Source organism: Cetorhinus maximus, chromosome 15 (genome assembly GCF_964194155.1).
Source record: "Cetorhinus maximus chromosome 15, sCetMax3.hap1.1, whole genome shotgun sequence".
Lineage (NCBI taxonomy): Eukaryota > Metazoa > Chordata > Chondrichthyes > Lamniformes > Cetorhinidae > Cetorhinus > Cetorhinus maximus.
The window spans coordinates 21924451-21950320 of NC_135893.1; the positions used below are offsets into that span (position 1 = coordinate 21924451).

Here is a 25870-nt window from a genome sequence, read left to right on the forward strand (position 1 = left end):
CACCTTTGTAGCTGTCAAGTGAGTACAATGCAGCTTATCTGTGACCCTGCCAATCCTCTATTTTCCCCATGTAGTGCAACATACTGTTAATACTCACTATTGGTATTCGCAAATGAAGGGACCACTTGACATGGGATTAAAGGGATGCTGGCCCTCTATAGAACAGCACCAGAACATGTCAGTGCCTTCAATCGTAGGCAAGAGCTAGAAGGGATCATTATATTTACTCTATGATCATCTGAATGGAGAGTTTATTAGGGACACACTCAAATTCTAGGAAAAATGTTGAGTTTTACTAATCAAATTGAATCTTTAGAATTTGCTAGGATGAACAAAATCTTGGGTTCACAGACAGCTTTTGATAAGGTGCTGCACAATAGGTTCCTTTATAAGCTGATTTTTTGGAATAGATGGGAAGATGTCAAGACTGAACTGAAAATTCCTACATGCATAAATTAATGGTTGTAGATCAGCTTGGAAACGAATTACCAGTGATGTCCAGGAGGGACCAGTGTCATAGTTTTTACTATCTTCATTACCAAAATATAGGCAACTTGTGCGGGCAGCAAGGGGAAGAAATGGTCCAAAAATTTGTGGATGATATATAGGTCCAGGCAAGCACTAGGACGATTCAATGGAAGAGTGGGCCTACATTTGGCATATGGCATTTAACACCGTTGAATGTTATCCAGGCAAACAGGGCCAATGCCATGTATACTTACACACCACAGGGTACAAAATTAAAATCCATTGAAAAATAAAAATATTGCTTTGGTGCTTAATTTTCTTAAGGTTCGCAAAGAGTGCCATGAACCAATACCCAAAACAGAGTATTAAGTTGCATCACTAGAGCCGTTTAATTAAAACAGAAAGCATCATGTTGTCCTTGCACAAGATTCTGCTTAGGCCACACTCAGAAGTGTCCAGATTAGAGGGGAAGGGCTGACAGGAATTATACAATTTCGGTCACCTCGGTTAACTGGATACAGGCTTTTTTTTTAAAAAAAGAGAAGCGCAACCTCAAAAGGCCGATTCGTTCAAGGTGCTTAATCTAATGAAGGGCCTAGAATGTGTTTTGATATTAGATAGGTTAGGGAAAACCAGGGAGCCATGCATATAAGTTGCACAAGGGGATAACTAGGTCACCCAATATCAGAAGACCTTTTTTTCCAGGTTCATAGATCTACAGAGCAAATTAGTAGCACAAAGTGCAAATTTGCTACATATCGTCAACATCATGCACCTGGCTTAGATGGCTATCACAGCATCAGGAGAGACATCAAATATTATAAAAACAAGGTCAATCTGGTCTCCTGGCCTAGCTGATCGCCTTAAGCAAGAGAAGAATCACCCACTTTTGTCCCCTCCCTGGATTGGTCATGATTTAAAAAAGCAATTTTTCAATACATATTCTCTCCTGGGGTGTGAGCATCACTGATAGGGCCAACATTTGTCGCCCATCCCCAATTGCCCTCGAGCTAAAGGGGAGCCGCCTTCTGGAACTGCTGCAGTCCATCTGGTGCAGGTATCCACATAGTGCTGTTCAGAAGGGAGTTCCAGGATTTTGACCCAGCAAAGGAGGACCAAACCCCACCACCTGCAAGCTCCCTCCCAAGACAGGATGGGGTAGGACTTGGAAGGGAACTTGCAGGCGGTGTGTTCCCATGTGTCTGCTGCCCTTGTCCTTCTAGGTGATAGAAGTTGCAAGTTTGGTAGGTGCTGTCAAAGGACTCAGTAAGTTGTCGCAGTGCATCTTGGTGTACAATGCTGTCACTGTGCAGAAATGGTGGAGGGAGTGAATGCTTAAGATAGAATGCAGATCAAGTGGACTTTGTCCTGGATGGTAACCAGCTTCGAGTGCTATTGAAGTTGCACGCATCCAAGCAAGTGCAGAGTATCCAACTCACTCCTTACTTGTGGCATTTATGCAGTAGATATGTTTTGGGGATTCAGGTGAGTAACTCACTGCAGAATTCCCAGTCTCTGACCTGCTCATTGCCACAGTATTTATATGGCTGTTCCAGTCAAGTCTCTAGTCAATGGTGAGCCCCAGGGTGTTGACAGTTGCGGGATTCAGCGATGGTTATGCTGTTGAAATATCAAAGGGAGACGGCGAGTTTCTTTCTTGTTGGAGATGGTCATTGCCCAGCATTTCTATGGTGCAAACGTTACTTGCCACTCTTCAGCCCAAGCCAGAATGTTGTCCAGGTCTTGTTGCATAGGCACAGACTGCTTCAGCATCCAAGAAGTTTCAAATAGTACTGAACAATGTGCAGTGAACATCCCCACTTCTGACCTTATGCTGTAGGAAGGTCATTGATAAAGTATCTGAAGATGGTTGAGCCTAGGACATGATTACATAGCTGGAGGACAAGGGATGTTATGAACACACATGATCCAGTGTGGCAGACTAGATTGATTTTTTTTCCTGTCCAATGCTTTGCATGAAAGGAAGAAAATTGGAGCAAATTTGTATGGCCTTTTTTGCTGTGCGCTATACAGATGAGTCAGATATACTGTTAGTACACAAATGACTATACTTCAAAAGATCTTTAACTGGTTGTGTTTTGGAGTATACATGAATAAGATGTTTCTCTGCCTTCTATGACGGCCAATTTAATATGGATTACACTTGACAGTTAGCAAAATAATGACCAGAGAATTCTCAATTTGCCATTACAACTAGACCGCAGACAGAACATCTATATAATGGATGATGTGCAGGGAAATTATGAACCATAATTTAATCAAGGGATCACAACATAGGCCACAAGATTACTGCTGAATGTATTGGCATCAATCTGAATTTCTACAGTATTCCTCAAGCAAAAATAACTTGACAGAACCTAAAGTTAAATCACAACCTTGTTACTTTGCCCACAGCATCCATTGCTCCTGTTCAAACAGTAATATTCCAATTCTACTGGCAAGTTGAGAATTTTCCTCATTCAACTGTTGTGTGTACACAATTTAAAATGCCAAACCTACCCCACCACTCCCACCACCCAAACTGGAAGTGCCATTTTGACTTAGGCAGGTTGGGGGACCTGCAGCTGCACATTTAGTGTGACCCAATTTCCAAAACAGCATATTTCACAGAATAAAGTAACAGGCTGTTTTCCATCTGTCACACTACCTGTCCTGGATACAGCAGAGGCTGGGGAGGCTGCTAACATAATTTAATGTTAAAAATAGATTTTGAACAAGAATATCCTAAGGAGTACGTAAAGGCAGCACATTTTCTGCATACTACATTTCTAATATTCAGTGTGGTAAGTGACACTGGAGATATACACAAGTTGAAACAGGAGGGAGAAATCTAAAAAAATTGCACAACAAATGGTAATTGTACAGTTAGATTGCAGAGCAAATAACTTGCAACAAAAAGCCATTGCAGCAGTAGGCTCAGCAACTTAACAGGTGCAAAACGAATCCCAGCTCCACCCACCCAACAGAAAACATGGTATTGCTGAAAAAGAGACATGTCCAGGCTTTTTGTCTTGCACTCATCAGGATACTTGGAAGAATACCAATACAAAGGGGGAAAAACAACAATTTCCTGACAGGTTTTAATGGGTTCCATCCTGCATTCAAATTCACCTTTGAAATGGAACAGTCAAACGAACTCCTCTTTCTTGACGTACTATGAGAAATCTGCCAGGGGATTCTCTGCTACGGTCTACCGCAAGCCTACCTTCACTAGTCAATATACGCGTTGGGATTTTTGCAGTTCCAGATGCTGCAAGCTTGGTCTTATTGACAACCTTGTAAATGGGGCCCGAGCCATTTGCTCACCATGCAAGCTTGATGCTGAAATAAGGCACATCAAAAGCATCCTGCAGGATAATGACTACCCTGATCAGATCATTTCATGCTGTATATCACGCAAACTCATGAACGAGCCTCAGGCCGTCACTTTCAGTCCTGAAGAGTGCCCAGTCTACCTCACCTTGCCCTTCCAGAGTAATCTCTCTCAAAAATTTGAGCAACAGGTGAAAACTAACTGTTTCACGCTACTACTATGCAGTAGCAACATAAGCGGTATTCGCCACTAACAGGGTGCTGTCGTCAAGCCAAAAAAGCATTCTGCCTATCACACAAATGAATAATGTGATATATGAATTTCAGTGCCAGTGTGATACTAGGTATGTAGGCCATACGTTCCAAAGACTGGTGGATCTTAACAGTATGTCCCAACCACTGTTTGCAACAGGCAGGCTGCAGACCATACCCAACTAGCCCATGTTTGCAAAACTCAAAACTGTGTCCAACATTAGATGTGATTCCGAGATTGGACAACATTTGCTAAATAATCCTGTGTGCTAACAATTACGCTCACAGCCAACTTAAATCATCAATCAGGCTTGGAATCTGGCACATTTGCATGTACTGGGGGCTACAGGGCCCTGCTCTTTGCAGACAGAAAGAACATGTACATACACTGCGTCTGTTTCAGCTAAACAAAATAAGTGACAGCCATTCGTTGACTCATCCCTCAGGGCAATACTTTGACTAATCAGGGTCAAGATGCCCTGTTTAAATTTCAAAAAAGGCTTAGCAGTTAACTGTCAGTCCCCATCAGTGGTGCATTCTCCATACCAGCCGATTAGCACTCTTCGCACACGGTATAAATTGATGTTTTCCCTCTTATATTGGTATCCCTGCCAGCAAGATGAAAAGCTTAGACATGTCTCTTGGGTTGAGTGCCTTTTGAACTCTCTTCCTCAAAGGCAGCTGCAGAGTCTTTTAAGGCAGAGCTAAATAGATTCTTGATTAACAAGGGAGTGAAAGGTTATTGGGGGTAGACAGGAATGTGGGATTGAGGTCACATTCAGATCAGCCATGATCTTATTGAATGGCAGAGCAGGCTCGAGGGGTCGAGTGGTCTAATCCTGCTCCTAATTCTTATGCTTGTATGTTGTTCAGCAATACTCAAGTTCTGTACTACCAGAAAACAAGGTCTTAGGATGCAGAGCCAGAGGCTGACTGTATCTATAGCACAGAAATCACTTGGCCCAAATGATCAATGCTGGTGTTTATACCAGGTTTGGAAACCTATGGTACAAAGGTGGCACACAAGCTGATTGTCCGGTCTAAGCAGCCAGGGCAAAAATCGGAACCGGAGTTCTGATCGATTTAAAACAGGTCCTTCAGTGTCTGTGTCAATTTCAGCAAGTTGCTGAGCTGCTGCTTCCAACATTCAGGTAGCAGCATGGCTCCAATTTTATTTTTTGAAAAGCCCACCTGAAAGCCAAAGCTGCTAGAAGGTAAGCAGCAGTGCAGCAAATATCAGGAGAGCGGTCTCAGTTAAAAAAAGAAAGCCAAAGTCCCTGCAATTTTAGAACCAACTGATGCTGTGCATGTAAGGATGGGGGTTGGTGGGAAGGTTAATGGGGGTGTTATATATTATAATTACATATAAAGACCTAATAAACATTAAAGTGTATTACTGGCGCGCAAAACCTTAAATTAGAGCGAATAAATGAAGACTCAGCACAACACTTCTGACAGGTTGCTGACCCCAGTTTATGCAGTTAACTTCTACAAAGTACTGGCCCAGCTCCACAGTGTAGAATTCTGGTCATCATATCAAAATAGAGGCTTCAGGGATCTGAAAATGGTGCAATGAAAGGCAACTAATTCAACACCTTGATTTAGGTACAAAGCGCCAAGTTACAAAAGCTAAGAATATTTACAAAGGAGAGAAGGTAGCTTAGAACCATCTTGTTGACTATTCAAGAGCCTAAGGGCGACAGATAAATTGAATCCTAATAGAATCATAGACTAACAGGCACATGGACCATATAAAGGGAAAATAAACTTGATTCAGATTTTTAATTACTTTACATGCAAGACACTGAAAACTTGGCTTGCAATCCCAGAAATTGTGCCATGTCAGCAAGTCAAAGCAGGAGACGGATACATAATTAGCAAACAAAGGCTATGAAAGGTAGGAGGTGGTTTTTAAACTTAGGAACTGGCCAGATGGATTTGGTGTGGCGAAGCGCAAATATAGATCCACCCAAGATGAGGTAGGGACAGAGAAAATTTAAAAGTCAAGACATCTTCAAATATTTACAATTAAAATTAGACACAAGGCCTGTGTGTGTCTGCTCTTTAACAAAGCTAAGTATTTCCCAAGAGAATGCCCCTTACCATTTAGCTTTATCTGGTCAACCCAGAAACAGAATTTAAAGCAAAACTTGGCAGTTTCAGTTTCTAAAAAGTTGCAGGCAAACTAACAGCTAATCTTCTCAAATTTTAGGTGAGACTACTCAGAGGTGAAATACATTTGTTAATCATTATGTATATCAGGTTAAATGACCATCTTATAGTATCAGTAGCCTGAGTATTATTTCAAGATATAATTTAATGCATTGTTCAGATATGCCAGGCAAGTGTCATCAACGGATCTTGTAAGTACTGCCCATGCCATTTTATGAATTAATCCATTTTTATTCCCCAATTTAAGCATGGAATTAGGCGGCATTAAACTGAATTTTAAAATCTGGCTGTTACGTCTGCTGCACACTTGTGCATTCAGTTCCCAGTCGCCCCTTCTATACCTTGTTAAACTAGAGACATACTCGGCCTTCTACATTACCAATTTCTTGTTTTTAATAAAGGCTCCAATTACCGTCTTAACTACTTTCCACAAATGTTAACCGCAATCTCAAACCAAGCAATTTTTATGACTGTTGGGGGTGAACAGGAAGAAACAGCTTACATATTTTAAGTGGACAGCTAACTGTACCAAAATCCTTAGTGTAAATGAAGTTCAGGGCACCAACAGTTTTGTAAACCCACTAAAGCACACATCTATATCCTTCAGGTTATGGTTACCCAATCCTGTAAAACCAATAAGCCTTTGCAGCAGCAACTGAATGGCTATCAGGATTCCACATTAGACAGTGGAGTCCAGGGACCAGCACCTGACAAATGTTATAAATGAGGGAATGGTGCATGGAAGTTTCTTTGACATTATGTATCAAGCCTATTTAAATGTTCCTGCAAATTTTACAGGAATTGGAAACAGGTAGTTCACATGTCCAAGTTTTGTGTCTTCATGAGCCACAATGCAAAGGCTGAATGAATGCTGCAATTAACTTGCACATCTGTCAAGCTACTGATATTGACAGCTTTTATGTTCTAATTTAAAATCATCACTGGGGCAACTGCACAAAGAACAACCAGTTGCAAGCCTCTGGGACAAACAAGCAATGAATCAAGCACAAATAGAAATGAATTGGGCCAGGCTGCCAGGATTCGAGGATCACCTATAGCTTGGCAGCCTTCAATTTGGTCACCAATGGCTCAATGTTCATGCTGTTTAGAATGCAGCACACTGCTGTTACAAAGTTACTGCTTACATAGCTAAAGCAATTCATTAAACAGAAAATGGCGGTAGTTATATCTCAACTAGATTGTATATCAATTTCCCTCTTCTCCCAAGGAATGCTGCAGTTTGAAGTTTGTTTACAAAATATCCACAAACATTTAAACCTTAACTTTCCTATTTTTATCCTTTCATTTTTAACAAAGCCAGTGATGTTAGTGAAAGTTTGGGAAGCCAAACAACTGCAAATTATTTAACATGGGGTGTTAAATACTGAACAGATTTTAAATGCCTACTTAAATACTATTTAATTCTATCCTTTAATTAAAACTGCCAAATTTTCCCTTCTCTTCAAGTGAATACATTGAATGAAGGTACAGAACTTTAAAGGTAACTACAGTAGAATCAGAAGTATTTAAGGTAGAGATGTATAGTGAATGATTTTAAGCTAATCAGTATTCTCTCCATGCTATTTAAGTGTACTCTTGAGTAGTGTCACTTACTGCCTGTGCTATTTAAACACACACTGAATTCTACTGTAAGGTTGGTTTCCTGATTAACAAAAACAAGAAAATGAATATGGTTGCAATGAAGCATTAGTTAACTACAGCTTAATGATATTTAAATTTAACCATCCATTTTATCTTTAGTTTCCTGGATTTTAGCGAGGGATAAATAAGTCTATCTGCTATAACTAAATTATACAATTTTCAAAAAGGTCTGCACAACAATCATATCAATTTGCAGAATCTGGACTAGTTGGAAAACAGATTTTGTGGACTAATTGGAAAACAGATTTTGAACCCAGTTTTCAGCCAACAAAAGCTACCGGAGAAAAAATTCTTCCCATCTCCAAAACAGATGGCATCAGCAGTTGAAAGGGAAATGAATTAGGAATATCTTAGTTAGGAAAAAATAGGGGAAACTATGTAGGTAAAAGATATATTTGTTATAGAACTAGTAACACAAGTTCAAATAAACCAGAACAGAAGGGAAACAATTGAGAAAAGGATAAGAAGTAGGTGAGCACTGGTAAACTGCCCATTTAAAAAACTAGGTAAAGTTACTTTTAGCAATTAACTTGGGTGCAGGGGCAATCCAGTGATCATTACCACTGGTCTAAGTAATTTCAATGCAGTATTAGTATTTGCTTCAACCTGGGCACAAACTAAGAAAAGAATTGGCCAGGCCAACTGGAGTGGCGGCAATGAAGGCACTCACCATCTACTGGTTAATGTTCCAATATTTTCTATTCAGTTTACTTACTTTCACCTTTCAACCAGTGTGAATGTCACTAGTCGTTTGCTCAGAATTGACTGTTACCAGATGTTTAACTTCCAAAATTAGTTTAATTATCTAATTGCCAGTGAATTTGGTGCATGTACTAGGGATTACATATTTAGTTCAATCTCAGAATGATAATGTGGAGTCTAGGCAAGATTTCCCCCACAACGTCAACTACTTTGAATTCAAACGTGGGTCAGGCCACATTTCCTGCATTAAATTTTGGCATTCCAAGATCATTGGAATTCAGATGAATTACGTACACTGAATAAGAATCAAGGACATTTAACATCACCGCACCCTCGTAATTCAGTGTAATAATATCTTTGTCATTTACACTCCTTTCCTAAGACTGTTCTAGGCAACAGTTAGAACTACAATTGTCTGCTCCCCACTAGAAAAAAGTACCAAGTATATTACTAGAGTTACATCATTCAGCTCTAAATTGGCCGTTATGATTCTGCTATACCTCAGTGAAGAAAAGGGATGCCCTGTACGAAAGATCTTATCCCTTCAACTTAGAAATGATGTACCTTATATGATCCGGTGTACCCTAAAAGGGAGAACTTAAAGCTGAAAGGGGGAAATTTGCTGGATATGCAGTGACTGAACCAATCTGCCCCTGCATTAACTACACATTATCGTGCAACCTGTAAAACAGGAGTTATTCTACCTGCGCACAGCTGTGCTTAGTGTAACACTTGGATTAATTGCATTACTCCACTAAAGCAAACTGACAAAACACCAGAAGGCGCAGGAGACCTGACTCATCCTTGGCATTGTATTTTCTTACCCTTTGAAATTACAAAACTGCAGCATAGGTGCGCCACTACAATAAAAATACAAACACAGACACCTTGGAACCAGTGACCTAAAAACAAAGTGTGCCTCATGGATACAGTTCTTTGTCTTTCCTAATGAGATCACTGTACATCTGATCATATGTAGTTTTGAAATCGTATATATTTGGCTTGTCCGGAGCCGGTCCCGGTAGCTTCACGTGTGTCCCTGTTCCAAACGATCGGACATTGAAGCCTTTTTTACTGTAAAAGAGGGGAGAAAATAAACCAATTTAGAATTCAGAAAAATCTCATGAATAATTCCAACTTAAATCTATTTTAAGAAATCTCTAAACAAGCCAGAATTGTATAAATATTTTTGGAATCTAGAAGATACAATGCAGCTTGATTTTTAAAGGTCAATATGTATCCCATTAGCAGAAATACACAAGATAAACATCTCAAAAGGGTTCATTTGAAACACAAACTAAACTGATGGCAGATAGGGAGGCAAATTCCAAACTGCTCAGAAAGAAAGGTGACAAGGCATTGGTGGCAAAATCTTGAGTGTCAGAATCAGCTAGGTAGTGATGTTGGATGGAGTGGGAGAGGGATAAGATGGGTGCGATGCTGGACAGAAGGCTTAAGGTGGTCTGAACAGTACTCAACTACAGTCACTATGAAGCCAGAAGTTTAAATACTAACTAAATAATGCTTTCAGGACTTGCTTTGCAACACATACACAAGGTCATTAGCCAGCCAATTGATTTTAGTTACATTTTCCACAATTTAACAATTAGGGTACAAGTCATCTAAATGATATGACGATCTTTCACTAACTATCATAAGCCTGTGACTTCAAGGGTGAACTTTCAGATTCCACTTTCCAAATTGTACGAATTGTCTGTCTTACTAATTGCGCAAATGCACAAAGACCTTGTATTTCAGAAACATCACTTCAAAGGTTGTCCACTTCCATTGGGTAGCTATTTCCAATAGTGTGTATATATTTATATGAGCACTGCCTGCCCATGCACTATCGTTCATTTGTTCCAATTCACTCCCAGGTCACTGAAAGCTTGGAATGCTAGTCTGATTTTAACAGTATTAGGGATTTTTTTAATCCCATCACAAAAAGTGCATTTACTTCAATGCCCCATTTTATAAATACGAGCATAAGGCAATCCAGTTCCAGCCAGGTTTTTCCCAATGCCTCCACAGTAAATGGTGTCACAAGGCAGTCCCCAGATGCTTTGCCTTGTCACAATAATAGTTATCAAATGCCAAAAAAGTCACACCTACTGACATGCTTAATGGCTAGCTATTCCAATATAAAATCACAATCAACAGATGAGAATTTGTGCCAATGCTTTTGCATCAAACAGATGTACAGTTTCCTGCATGTAGCAAATTGCATATTTGCCTTTTGTTTATTCAAAGTGCACCCACAAATTATATAAATAGCATAAAAAGAAACTGGAGGCAAGTGTGGTGCACAGCAACTGCAAAATGGTTCAGTTCATTCTGCAGGTAACTTCAAGTCGCTGCCTTGCATAGACTATGATCAGAAAGCCATCAAACTGCCACAAGCAGAGTTTAAAGAAAACTTTTTTCAAACAGCAAAAGAAAACCAATCCAAATGCAATAACAACCAATATTTGCAAAAGCAAGTTGCACCAACCATTGGACATTGAGGCTTACTAACATGGGTAATCTAAAAATGTTATGAACCAAGATACTTAAATTCAGTTAAGTAGTGATGGAGGAAGTGGCCACTGCACCTGCTCAAAGATTTGGATGTTAAACTTTAACAGAATAACCACTACAAGCAGTTGCAAAGTCACATTCTGCATAGTCACATTAACGCTTCTGATACTAGAAAACCATTTCCGTTAAAATTTTATGTAGAAGCCTCAGGAAACTAAAGTATCAACCACTGATTTTAAAATGTTGTTTGGCTATATAAAAAGGGTACCAGTTTCTATGCACACCTTGTGGGTTAGCTATCATCACTGCCTTCTCAATTCTTTAGGATCAGAGGAAAATCAGAGGAATTGGCTGGGTAACCAAATTGCTATTCGAGCTCCACAACCCCAGGAAAAAAATTCTGGTGGATAAAGCAAGTGTGACATATATGGGTCACTATGCCAATTGGGGTCCAAAGCCAGGTTCTAATTTGATTTGGCCTTGCAGACTCAAGCAGGCTGCTCCAACTTTGAATTGAAGCCACCTTCCCAGGGGAAGGTCTGTCTTATCATGCAATCTATGACAGAACTCAGCAATTCAAAGTTACTAAGTTCAAATAATTAAAAATAGAGCACATTATTATTACTCACCACTTGAGAATTATCTCCACCATATAATCGTTAAGTATTTCTGATTATTGTACTGCAGTATGACCCCATAAAAATGCTATATTTTGAAAGATTAAAGCTTGCAGACAATAAATGCAGTGCTTGGGATGGTATTACTCAACACAGGATAAGAAAGGTTTTAGGTTCAATTTTTGTTTTCTAAGTTAGTTGATCTCAGCCAGGGTAGCATTAGAGTCACCTGATCTCAGTTTTTGGGTGCAGGAAGAAAAAGGACATCTCAATAGGCTGTCAATACCCCTTCCTGGAAAGCGCACAAGAATGTTGGGCAAAAGCTGGTCATCTGGGCAAGGAATCAAAGGCCTCCAAGGAACTGTACCCCAGCAGCAGTCAATGAGGACAGGGAAAACTTAGTTTTATGCAAAATTGACTTTAATGCTCAGTGACAAAGAGCAAATGGAATTCACTTGATTAGCAGTTTACAACCATGATCGCTTTCCTTTCCACATGGAAAACTCCACTGCATCAGCCCATTAAACACATTGTGGCCTGAAACAGAAGTTTAATGTGCAGACATTAAAATTGGTAGATACCAATCAATTGGCGACTGCTCATTATACATTTCACACAAGCATGGCCAAACAAAACATGCATACTAAAAATGTAACATTTGACCTACAGAACAGGCAGGGATGTAGAAAGTAATAGGAACTCCCACAGGATTCATTTTCACTGCTCTATTTAAAGTGCTGCTCGACTGTTGAACCCAAAACCTCATTCTTCTGCTAAGGAAGTGTCCTGTGTCAAGTCATTGATCAGGGTAGGTGCAGGATAATGTAAAATTAATGCAAATGGTAGGATCCCATTGATAGGAAACCAGAATAATCCCTGTATCTAGTAAAATTTACTGAACCCTACCTAAATAGCTTTTCAAAGAGATACAGATGAAAATAACTGGCAAAATAATCCAAGAGAATTCTTTTATTTAAACACAGCAAGTTCAGATTTGGAATAAACGATGAGGAAAGGTGGTGGAAGCAGATTCAATTGCAACTTTCAAAAGGGAATTTTGCCTTGACTAATGAGCCAGCAAATGGCTGTCATTTATTTTGTTTAGCTGAAACAGGTGCAGTGCATACACGTTCTGTCTGCAAAGAACAGGGCCCTGTGTATTAATATGCGTAGTTTCCGGTACAGCTTTGACATGCCTCTTTTTTCAGCAACGTATCTGCTTGAAAGGGAGAAATATGCAAATTTGGGCGAAGAGTGGGACTATTTGAACTTCAAAGAGCCACCATGGTCATGGGCTGAATGGCCAGGTTGTGCGCTGGATGATTTTACGACTGAATGTTCAGCACCTCCAAGAACTTCTCTCCAGGAAGACTTCACACCAGATAGCAAGATAAAACTACCCAGCACCCAAAAGGCACTACATTCCAATGAACTAATCTGATGTCACCTAATCAGACCTTTGGATTATCCAGCCTGCCATTTATGAATGATCTGGACGTTGATATTCTTGAATTCAGCGATTCCAGCTGGGAATAAAGCCACTGAATACAGTTATAAGCAAAAGCTGCAAATGCCACCCAGGCAGACAATATGGTGGAACTCTGTTGATGCAGGAAGAGAAATTATGTCAAGTTCACAGTACATACCTACTTCAATATGAATCTGAGGTTATCAGATGGTCCCCCAAGTTGAAGTCCTTTCATGGGATGTAAGCATCACTGCCAAGGACAGCATTTGGTGCCCATCTCTGATTGTTCAAGGTGGTGGCAGTAGTGATGAGCCAACTTCTTGAACAACTGCAGTGGTGGTGCATGTGGTGTAGGTGCACCCAGAACACTGTTAGTAATGGAGTTCCAGGGTTTTGACCCAGTGACAGTGAAGGAACAGAGATATAGTTCCAAGCCAGGATGGTGTGGGGCTTGGAGGGAAACTTACAGGTGGTGATGTTAAATGATGAATTGTAGAAAGGATACATAATCTGCACTAGTGATTCTTGAAACAAAGATGACAGGGAACTCAAGCCCATCTCCATAGTGACAGACAAGAATTCTTTCCAACCTTCGAGACAATTTTCCTATGTCCAAGGTGTCTCTGTCCAAGTAGTGCTCTGCACTTACAGCAAAGTAGTCCGGTAGGGTTAAGGTTTTGTGGCACTGTTTGAAATCTAGTGCACTCAGTTACAATCCAAGTGATGTAATATCAATTAGTTTAGAGGAAAATGGGCTCAAGTAGTTGGCCAGACAATAAGAATTGGAATTCTGGCCCACGCACAAGATCTTTTAATTATTAAAAATCCGACAAAATGCCAAAACCATCAAAACAATTTTTGAATATTTATTTTCTGTCTTGGATATTCTGAAAGGACAAAACACGAGAACATATGAAGATGTGGATTTTATTCATTTCATGTGGCAAATCAACAGACAATTTATTGATCTTGAGCAGATTGAATAGCTGAGAACCCTTCTAAAAGGAAGGGTTCAAAGACCCCAAACACACTGGCTCGTGTTGGATACAGCTCCACATCATTTAGCCAAATGCCAGTACTTCACTCAAGCAAACATCTGCATACTGCTGGGAGACATGTTGTCGAAGTTTTTAGTCTTGCACTCATCAGGACAGACAAGAATGCCAAATTTCAATGGAAGCAACAATTTATATTTTATTGCTGATTGATTCTTCATGGCACCGCCTCAATTAATGTACTAGGGAACTATTGTCCCCCATGTTTTTATTTAATTCAAAGGCGTAATGCCTGGACATGTTATTTTTTGCTTGCAGAGGCCAGGTCCCTCCTGCATGTGAATATATGTAGCTTCTAGCAAGTGAGTCATATTGCAATCCCAACCGATCTTAAATTGGTTCTTGGTGTAATTCTTAGCACACTCAGGATTGTTCAGCAAGTGTTGTCCAATTGAGGAATTACATCTGTCAGACATTGCGTTGAGTTTTGCAAGCATTATTTCATGGGTTAACCTACATCAGAAGTATCCAAGCTTTCTGCATTCGTATGGTGGATAGTGCAGGGCTTCAATACTGCATACACAGTTTAAATTTATACTCCCATTAATCTGCATATATCTCAGGTTACTGATATTAACAAGTCTTGGCATTCTGATTTTGGATTTATCAACAGCGCTTTCATAGAAATTGTAACAAACAGGCCATGCAGCCCAAGTCAATTTTTATTCTCCACTGGGTAATGGCCCTCATCCATCATGTCAGCTTTATTCCCATATTCCCTTTTCCTTCAACCATGTAATGAATCCCATGATTAAAAAGTTTCAATTAACTTTGGTAGCACATTTCATCAGCTGAAGGTTGTCTTTTTAATTTTTTTTTACCCAACCTATGCCCCAAATTTCTCATTTGATCCTCTACACTCCTCCTGTTCTAGATCCCACAGCTGTCCAAATTTCCACAGCCACAAAATTCAAACTAGTGATTAACAGAAGCACAAAGATGATTACACTGCCTGGACTTTGCTTGTCAAGACTCAGATAGCCTGATGCCACCCAGTGTCCCCAACTCCAGGCAATTAATATTGATAAACTTTTCATTGATGAGAGGGCATCCCAGCTGAACCAAAAAAAACCATCACAGCCACCCAATATCCAAATACACCTGAGCCTTCCAGCAGAAAGGGTTGTGCAGTTACTTGGAAAGAGTGATGTTTACATAGAAAGCATTGGAACTTTTGATTATGCCCACAATGTAGATCAGTGAAAGGTTCTGCACTCCCAAGTTGCTGGTTGTTCAATAACCTGTGGATTAAACAGATAATTCTATCTACTTAAAGTTGATTGAGCTACTTGAGCTCAGCACTGCAGTTACTTTGCAATGCAATAATCGCCAACTAGTGTGAATGGCTTGCATCTTAATAGAAAATGTGCGGCATCATTTAAAGCAGATAAAGTGGTTCGGCTTCTCTTCAATCAGGTTGCTTCTAGGTATTTATTATGAGTTAAACGGTGTTTTCTATTGCATTTACAATGTCATTCTATCATTGGCACAGTGCTTTTATTTCATATCAACAATAGATGAAACAAATGCAACCTGAACTGCTGCCCAAATTAACACTGCGTTGAAACAGAGTGAGACACTCCATGGGAGGAGGGTCATTGGGCTTTTGAGTCAATTCAGTCCATAGAACTAAATTTAACATTGGCACAAAGTCAAACTAATGAACACCAATGCTAAACTTTTAGTGCAAGTGCAGCGAGACACAAAAGCTGACTAATAGTAAGCAGAGTACAGTATCAAATTTGAAGTATTTACCACATTATAATATATTCCCCAACAGTTTTTTTTACCCTAAATTCAGAGGATGAGAAAGGGCCAGAGGTAATCCTGAAAACTCACCCTTTTCCAGTTTGCTTCTGCGTTCAAGCAATTTCACTGAACTTCCCAAAAAAATACATACTGTAATTTTGATTCAAATTCGCTGATCTTTGGCTATTACTGCACCTCTACTTTGATAGTTGCAACACTTCAGCAGCATTTGCTTCCAATATCATCCTAATTAAGTCACATGGTTTGTTTTAGTTTTACTCACACTGTTGCAACTCCCTAACTAGTATTACTTCACTGCCTTGCATCCCTTCTCACAAAATGGAGGAGGCCCTGTCACATCATACTGAGCAATATTAACAGAAACAGCAGACACACCTGAGCGATCCCATCTTCCCACTTTGGATACGGCACAGAAAGTACCTATTAGAAACCCTTAGAGTCATCCACTTATGGAAAAGTAATCACAAGAACTTAATCTGTAGTATGTCAGGAACTTGCGGCTCTCTGATCAAAACCAACTGCTGAGTCAGCCTATGAAATACAGTAGCTTAGTTTTTATGCAACAATAATTCCTTTTATAGACATGTCAGAACTTGCCAAGTTTTAAACTGTGAGCTATGTGCCTTTACTTAAACTCAACACTCACTGAACATTCTGTTGGCAACAACATTTCAAAATTTCAGGGGCCTAGGATTAATTGGATTGCTCTATAAAGGATACGATTGGCTGAATGATCTGCTTTTTGTGCTTTATGATTGCGCGTTAATACAGATTTCCTGTTTTCATGCAACTTTATAGACCATAAGGCCATAAGACATAGGAGCAGAAGTAGGCCATTCAGCCCATCAAGTCTGCTCTGCCATTCAATTAGATTATGGCTGGTCTGATAATCCTCAACTCCACTTTCCTGCCTTCTCCCCATAACCCTTGATTCCCTTACTGATTAAAAATCAGTCTGTCTCAACCTTGAATATACTTAACGACCCAGCCTCTACAGCCCTCTGCGGTAAAGAATTCCAGATTCACCACCCTCAGGAGAAATTCCTCATCTCTGTTTTAAATAGGTGATCCCTTACTCAGATTATGGCCTCTGGTCCTAGACTCTCCTACAAGGGGAAACAGCCTCTCAGTATCCACCCTGTCAAGTTCCCTAAGAATCTTATTTCAATATGGTCACCTCTCATTCTTCTAAACTTCAATGAATACAGGCTCAAGTAAAGAAAATCTGTTTCATAAAGTTGAGAAAAGGGTTAACAAGTGAGAGGAAAAAGCTAACAGAGGGGCAGAAAGGATGAAAACAGTCAACCAAATGAGCATTCGGGTTTAACAGCAGGGATAAAAGTAAAGAGGCGCAGTTTGAGAGAGTTCCAAAAAAGGGTGTAATGGTTGAAATGGCCATGGCCTGCAGAGCAAGGAACATTTCAGTGTCAGAGGAGTTTGGAGCACTGACTGTGCAGAGTATACTGCTGCCAACTGTTGGAATAAAACAGGAAGAAACAACACCACATGTCTGATCACCAGCATCATCTTTGTTCAAACAGGGATCTGAACAAATTCCAGATGGCTCTGTTCAAAAAGCAGAATGAATTAATGGTTTAATAATTTCTGCCACAACCTTTAGTGAGTTTTGCATCAAACCCAAATACTGAATATTTTTCCACATTTGACTTAGAGAACAATCCCTTGATTACATTCTGAACAAGTCACCATGAAAACTTTTAGACCCACATTCCAGCACAATATTGGACTAAGCAATTAAGCAATGTGTACCTGACATCAATTTGCAAAGATTGCAAATGAAACTATTCTGCACAGAAATTTTGAAATACTGCAAGAAGAATTACAAAAATTTTTAATTATTCAATTGGAATAATTTTCAGTTCCTCCAAATGTGAGCAAATAGAAGCACACCCAGGTAGAACATCCAGACAAGCCAGTGTGCTCCAGAGGTGATTCTTGAACAATGCTGAGTTTGCAAGTCTCAGTTGGAGAGCAGTTAACTTAGCTAATTGACTCTGTGGGAGAGAATCAGACAGTTTAGTTGGTGGTACCCCCATCTCAGTCAGAAATTGCAGATCAAGTTCATACCAGTCCAGTACTGAGGGAGTATCTGCAGTGCTATCAGATAGACAAGAACTGTTCACCCATGTGTTTGCTGGTCTACATTGCTACCTGGTCCAGCAATGTCTCCATTTTAAAACTCTCATCTTTGTTCCAAATCACGGCCTTGTCCCACCCTAACTTTTTACAACTCTCAGATCTCTGCATTGTTCCATTCCTGGTCCCTTGTGCATTTCCAATTCTTAAAATTGCTGCACTATTGACAACTATAATTTCAGCAGTCTAGGCCCCAAACTTTGGAATTCTCTCCCTAAACCTCTCCAACACACACTCCTCCTTTAAAGACATTCCTTAAAACTTTACTCTATAACCAAGCTTTGGTCACCTGTCATATCGCCATGTGGCATAGTGTTAATTTAGTTTAACACTTCTTTGAAGCACCTTGGAATGTTTCGCTTTATTAAAGGGTCAATACAAATGCAAGTTGCTGTTGAGACATTAAACATCTGTCTTTTCTAATTAATTGGGGTCATTTTCTCTCAGCTATTTTTGGAATGTTGGTGTAGAAGGGCTGCCCTGTTGACCCAGAGAACATTCACAGCATTTGAGAATAAGTGAAAATTTGATGTGATATGGCAAAACATAAGTACATTAAAAACTGGCAAGGATTCATGCTGATTACAATCCAGCAATCACCCAACTAGAAAGGGCTGCTTTGGGGACATTGGAATCAAGTCAGAGATGGTCTCCATAGTCAAATATCCTGCTGATAATCAGTGTCCATGTTTATGCATGAATAATGGCAACCTGTGAAGTATAGAGGCAGCCAGCAATCACGGAAGCCATACAGCAGCAAGGAGATGGCAAATGGAAAATAGCTCATAAGAAAAATTTCACTCGTGCTAAATCTCCAAGGCCTGAAATGGAAGTTCGTGCAAAAGTTGGTTTGCTGAAGCTTGTACTATGAGATGTACATTAGGATAGAAAATATTTGCCCTGACTTTCACAAGAAATGTTTCTGCAATATTCAGCCAAAGACCAGAATTTGTAAGAATACAACCCATGATCAGAGCCCAAGCATTCCAGGGGAACATGGTGGCCTCTCCTTTAGCACACTACCAATCTTCAATACTTAATAAACATCAGCACATTATGATTGCCTCAAACTCAATAGTGTGGCCACCCCATGCAAATTTCACGTGGCTTATGATAAAGTGCTAAGAATTTCTAGAAATTTAACCATCTACCAGGATAAGGTTACAAATGGATTACACCAAGCAGCAAAAGGAGCTTGAAAGCAACATTAGTACATGAAAAATCAAAAGCATGTTCCAAATTCTGCAGGTGTGATGTTTGGAATCATTTGTTACTTAGGACATACAGCACAGAAGCAGGCCATTCACCCAAACTAGCCTGTACTGATATTAATAATCCGAGTCTGCACCTCCCCAACCACCCCCCCATTCCATCTACCTCATCTCAGCCATTCTGTTCCTCACTCTCTCATGTACTCATCTAAGTTCTTTTGAAAGCTATTTACCTCAATTGCTCCCTGTGATGGCGAGTTCCACATTCCAACCCATGAGAGTTCATGGAGTTTCTCAAAATTTCCAAACCGAATTAGTAACTGTGTTGTACTTATGGGCTCCTAGTTTGGATTCTGCCAGAAGGGAAACATTTTCTCCACATCTACCCTGGTCTACCCTTTCATAATTTTAAAGACCTCTATCAGGTCACTGCTAAGTCTCCTTTCTGAAAAAAAACTGTTCAATGGTTGAGATGACAGAAGAATTGTAACAACAGCTTACAACATACAAAGATAACTACAACTGAGTGAAACTAATCAGCCCATTCTTCTACAGAAGCAGGCAATTCTTACTCCAATACTGCGGCCAAGCCTTTATTGAATGGTATTTACCCCTATCCATTACAATGACATTTGACTCAGTATTACAATGCAACAGAAGCTGTTGTGAAATACGAAAGGCTTGTTTTCTTTTGTATTTTCAGCTAGAGACACAAAGCCCAGACTCTGATGTGGCATTAGACAAACTGTGGACGTAGCCAAATGCATCAAAAGTCCCTCGGCAAATTTTACAAGTCAAGTATGCACACTCACCATGCCCTCTGGGGATTACAAGGTCACTAATTTTCCTGCGGTGCTCTGCACCAACAAACCAGCTACCCAAGTCATAATCTGGCAAGTATGGTAATCAATGCAACTGGGTCAGAACAAAGAGGTGGAAGTGGGGCTGAAGTTAGTTGTAAACATAAGTTATGAATTAATGAGTGAGTAAACCATTCCTTCCCTGAACAATGAGCAGTCTGAATTAACACTGCCATATGTGGGCACAGTCCAATCAAAATCTAAAGTCATGGAAAACACCAGCAACCACCATCCCAAATCATGAACATTCCCACCTTCAAATAGCATCTTACCAAATCCCCATGAAAACCAGTAGCAAACAAAGAAAAACAAGTCTTATCCATCAGGATAAAAATCCATTATGTTAAGTGTTTGATCAGTCTTGCATGTCTTAAAGGCACACTTAATGGAATCAGTGTTGAAATAGTGCCATCTGGAAGTTTGCATGCATCACTCCTGCAAAGCGTGGTGAGCTGAGGTGAAATCAAAAAGAAATCATTTACAAAAGGACTCTCTAGGGTCGTGGGATACATTAATAGAAAGCGTTCAAAACCTAAGCCACCAGTCAGTGGGGAAATGCTAAAAAATACACTTTCCCCAAAGGATAATCACTGTTAATGAAGACCCTTATCCTGCATCAAATTATTACTCATTTACTTTCACAAGTCAAAGTATACTGAAAGGTTTACTGTCAGTACTGTAATTAACCGAGGATAATAGATAGCCAGAAGCAAAACTAGCAGGCAACAAATCCTGGCAGCCTCTGGTGACCAACTAGCAAAGCTTCAACAATCCAAGTCACCTTAACTTCAACATGTAATTACTATACAGTAATCACAAAGTGAAGCCATTTATGGAATCAGATGTTTAACAAGTGACAGCCACCCAAATAGTTCAAATTCAACAAAATCTATTGGGATGGGTAAACTTAACCCCTTTCTAATTTCAAATGAGTTGAGTAATCCCCTCATTTTGCTGAGTTTTCTCCAGCTCAGGGGCCACATGTCTTCTCTAAAGCGAAGCAGAATAAAAAAGGGCTCCCGTGAAACTCCAAGCAGCTAAACAGGTGCAAGGCAGCCCCACAGCACAGGCCAATGAAGAGCAACAGGGATAAGAATCAAAATTTTTAGAGCTACACTCAATTTTGTGGAAAACTGACTCCAAAGCCACATGCATGCTCAGGTTTGGGCATGCTAGTATGTACTTTAAAACCCAGAAATGCTTCAAGGAATTGAATCAAAAGAAAAGTAATTAACAAAAAGAAATCTGAAGTTTTTTTTTCCAAAGAAAGCTTTACTTCTGGCGCAGAATTTATCACATCCAAATGATTTAAAATTTTGAATCATTTGATCCTCAGATTCAAAGCCTGCCAATTATTCCAGTCTCAAGTAACTTTCCAAGGCCATTGTCCAGGACTAAGTCCAAAAATGTTTTATTTGGTAAATCTTTGGTGAACGGACCTAAATAAACAAGGATATTGCCAAGCAGAGTCAGCAGAGTTCAGTGGTCCACGCCCCATAGGGACCGGCGCAATTTGTACTAGAGGAGAAATCAACCCCCGGTCACACAAGTGCACAGAGGATATGGTGGGAAGGAGAAACATCTGCACACAGCGGGGGCGGACGGAGAGACAACACAAAAACACTTCCTACAGCACCTTTAGGGTGTAAAACTTCCCAAGGCACTTCACAGGAACATAATCAGACAAAAGTTGATGTCGAGCCAAAGGAAGGAAGGAAGGAAACAGTATGTCAGGTGAGGGAGAGTTTGGTCAAAGAAGGAGGAATATCTTAAATGAAGAGAGTTGAAGAGTTTTAGGGAGGGAATTCCAAAGCTTAGTCTAATATGGCTGTACCTTCAGCTACCAATGGTGGGATGAAAGAAGTGGGCTCTGCACAAGAGGCACAAGGTGGAAGAATGCAGAATTCTTGGAGGTTACAGACAAAGGGAGGGCAAAGTCATGAAAGGATTTAAAATTTTAAAATAATATAGCCAATCGTCAGCCAGCAAGCACAAGAACTTGTGTGAATGGGACTTTGTGCAAATTAAGTTATGGGCAGAACTTTCAATGAGATTAAGTTTATGGAGAACGAAAGATGAGAAAGGCAGCCAGAAGGGCATTGGATTAATCTAATCTGGAGTTAAGAAAAGAATTGATGAGGGTTACAGCAGCAAATGGGCCGAGGCAGAGGTGCAAGTTGAAAACAGTAAATATGGTGTGGGAAGTTCAGTTCAGGGTCAAAAAGCACTCCAAAATCACAAACAATCTGAAACAGAGATCAGGGAGAGGGCAAGGGGACAGAGTTTGTGGCGGGAGCCAAAGACATTAATTTTGGTCTTCCCAATATTCTATTGTAGATTACAGTTTATCCAGAACAGGATGTTGAACAAGCAGTCTGACAAGGGGCAATGCAAGGGGGAGGGGGACCAGTGAAGTAAAGTTGTGCATCATCAGTGCACACTTGGAACTAGACATATTTTTGATTGATGTCACGAAAGACTGATCCTAGCGCCACCCCAGAAGTAATGATGTGGAGATGGAAAGAGAGACAGCAGATTCTTTAACTATGACTGGAGAAGCAATACTCACCTGATCAATGGGGGACACACTGAAGGAGGATGGTACAGTCAACCATGTCAATGACTGTAGACAGGTTGAGGGGGATTAGTACAGTATGGTCAAACACATTGAGTTGTAGCTAAGACAGACATTGATTTCAGGTAGTAATACATTCAAGACCTTGAGGGGAAAGGTAGGCTGAAGTTGGAGTAGTTGTGTACCAGGAAAAGGATGGCACAGAGTCACATGCAGAAAGATTTGTTTGGGGGTGGGGAGGGGAAAAGAGTGGCAACATGCAGCCAGCACACAGTGGGTCTTTTTGTGGAGAGTGACAATGGTAAATTTGAAAGGGAGGAAGGTAGTAAAAGTAACAATTCACAATGAAAGCTAGCAAAGAGGCCAGAAAGGGAAATTACATAGTCATCATTTTAGTAATATGGTCAAAAATAAGAGGTGGGTCTTAGATTCAAGTACAGGGTCAGGCACATAGATCTGGATAGGTGATCAAAGAGAAAGGGCACAGGGGCAACTGGACAGATGGTGATCTTAGTGACAAAATCCACGAGTTTTAAGGAAACAATGAATAGTGGAAAAGAGCCAGGGATTAACTCTGTATTCCAGGATGATGCCAGACAGGAGTGAGGTGGGGGCTGAAGAGGAAGAGATTGGATACGATCACGTGCTGAGATTTAGGGAAGAAATTTAGGGAAGAAAAGACGAGGCACACCAGCAGACAGTGTATGTGTGTTTTTGGAAAGGGGTGGGGAAGAGATGGCACATAACTGCAGAAAGATTTGTTTGGAGGGGGTGGTGAGAGGACGGCAGGCAGGCAGCCAGCCAGCACACAGAGTGGGAAATAAAGCACAATCCCAGCCCAGCAACAAATTCATCTACAGGGGTGCGGCCAAGTAGGCCATATAGGCCCGAAGTAGTGGGTTTAATATATCGAGGGCGCGCGTTGGCCCCGGGAGGATGGAACGGCTTCTGGAAGGTGCACGACTGGGGTGGGGTTGAGATTAAGTCCCGGAGGTAGGCCCGGAGCCAGGGAGGCGGCGGGGCTCGGTTTGTTCGCTCCTGCCCGGTAGGCCCGGGGAGCGGCGAGACTGGTTACCTGAGGATGCTGTGCGCTTCCATGCTCCGGTTCTGGTTACTCGAACACACCACCGCCACTCGCAGCGGATTCTGGGGCATCTCCTCCTCGCGCCGCCGCCAAAAAAAAAACGAAAATATAACGACCGGAAGCGGCGACCGCGCGACCGGAGCCCGGTCAGACACAAAATGGCTGCGCACGACCACCCACTTCCGGCGGGAATAATCCAAGTGCGCACTTCCGTCGACGGAAATGACCTCACACGGGACTCGCTTTGCTCTCCATTTTGAGTTAGGCGCCTGGTTAGAGCACCAATCAAAGGCTCGACTTTTTATCGCGCCTTTCACAGCCAAAGGATTTCGCAAAGCGTTTTGCAACCAATTGAGCACTTTTGAAGATAAAAGCAAAATACTGCGAATGCTCGAAACATGAAATTAAAACCAGAAAATGCTGGAAAAACTCTGCAGGTCTGACAGCATCTGTGGAGAGCGAAACAGTTGATGTTTCGAGTCTGCATGACTACTTCAGAGCACTTTTGAAGTCTGGTCACTGTTGTAAAGTAGGAGATGTGGCTACCAATGTGTGCAAATGCAAGCTCCCACAAGCAGTAGTGCGATTATGATCAGATAATGTTGATTGATGGATGAGTATTGGCCAGGCAATTGGGAGAGCTCCCTTGCTCTGCTTCAAAATGGCACCATGGGATCTTTTAGGGAGATCTGAGAGCTGATAGGGCCTGTGTTTAATGTCTCATCTGACAGCACCAGCAATGCAACAGTCCCTCAGTACTGCGCCAGAGTGTCAACCTAGACTTTTGTGCTCGTCTGGAGTGGGACTTGATTTTGAATCCACTTCTGACTTAGTTTCAAGAGTGTTACCAACTGAGCCACAGCCAACACATTTCCTGACTCACACTTGTGATGGGTAGATAGGTTTAATTTAATTTATGAGATTCTAATCTGTCACATTGTTTACAAGATAATCTCACCTGTTCCCAAAGAGCTGATTTTGGAATACTATGTCACAATTTCTATTTGGTCACTATGAGTTTATATCTTTATATTATGATATATCACTATTTATGTTCTGTCACTGCACTAGCTATAACATAATATATAAGTTACTATATATTTAGGGCTTAGTTTTGGCACAGCGCTAACCCTCTCACCTCTGAATCAGAAGGTAATGGTTTGAAATCCCACTCCACATTCTTGAGCACATAATCTCAGTTGACACTCTAGCAGAAGTACTGAGAAATTGCTGCACTGTTGGAGGTGCTATCTCTCAGCTGAGACATTAAAAAAAGGACCATCCTGCACCCTTAAATGGATGCAAAAGATCTCTGGGCACTATTTGAAGAAGGAATTCTCCCAGCGTCCCTGCCAACATTTATCCCTTAACCAACACTTAGAACAGATGATCTGCTAATTTATTTTGTTGTTTCTGTGGAAGCTGTGTGCAAATTGGTTTCCCAGACTCAACAGTGATTATGCTTCAATAGTACTCAGGCATTTTAGGATGTCCTGAGGCTGTGAAAGGTGCCAAACAAATGCAAGCCTTCCTTTCATGATTTCAATTCAATCTTAATTGTAGAGAAAGTGATAACAGCTGTGATACATGCAGATCATGAGTGTATGAGTTCCTTTACTGCAGCTAACCTGACTAATCACTTTCTACAATACAAGAAATAAATTAGCTGACTTTTTCTAATCATGAGATACAGTGTTAATGACTTATCAACTATTCCTAATTTGGACTGCAAAAAATTGATCAAGTTGCTGCAGGAACGATGTCTAAAATTGGTTCAGCCTTTCACTCCCAAGTTCTTAATTCTTGTTCAATGATGGGACTTAACATGAAACTTGAGAAACAGTTGGAGCAGTTTACATTCTTGGATAGAACATCTGCTTTTCCCCAATGGGGGAAGCTGACTCCATGACTGCAGATGATGTTGCCATGGAGCGGTGTACTGTCGAGGGAGAGGAGGTAGCCAAGGA

The 25870-nt window shown here is 40.7% G+C and overlaps 1 protein-coding gene across 1 annotated transcript in view; it reads right to left on the minus strand.

Annotated features, from left to right (window-relative positions):
- ssu72 (SSU72 homolog, RNA polymerase II CTD phosphatase) overlaps positions 1–24087 on the minus strand; it is a 103078-nt gene extending 78991 nt beyond the window's left edge. Inside the window, exons 1-2 of the mRNA XM_078558060.1 lie at positions 23895–24087; positions 9520–9663 (exon numbers count right to left, since the gene is read on the minus strand). Of these exons, the coding sequence (XP_078414186.1) occupies positions 9520–9663; positions 23895–23974 (224 nt within the window). The 5' untranslated portion in view covers positions 23975–24087. The remainder of the gene's footprint in view (positions 1–9519; positions 9664–23894) is intronic.
- Between the last annotated feature and the right edge of the window lie 1783 nt (positions 24088–25870).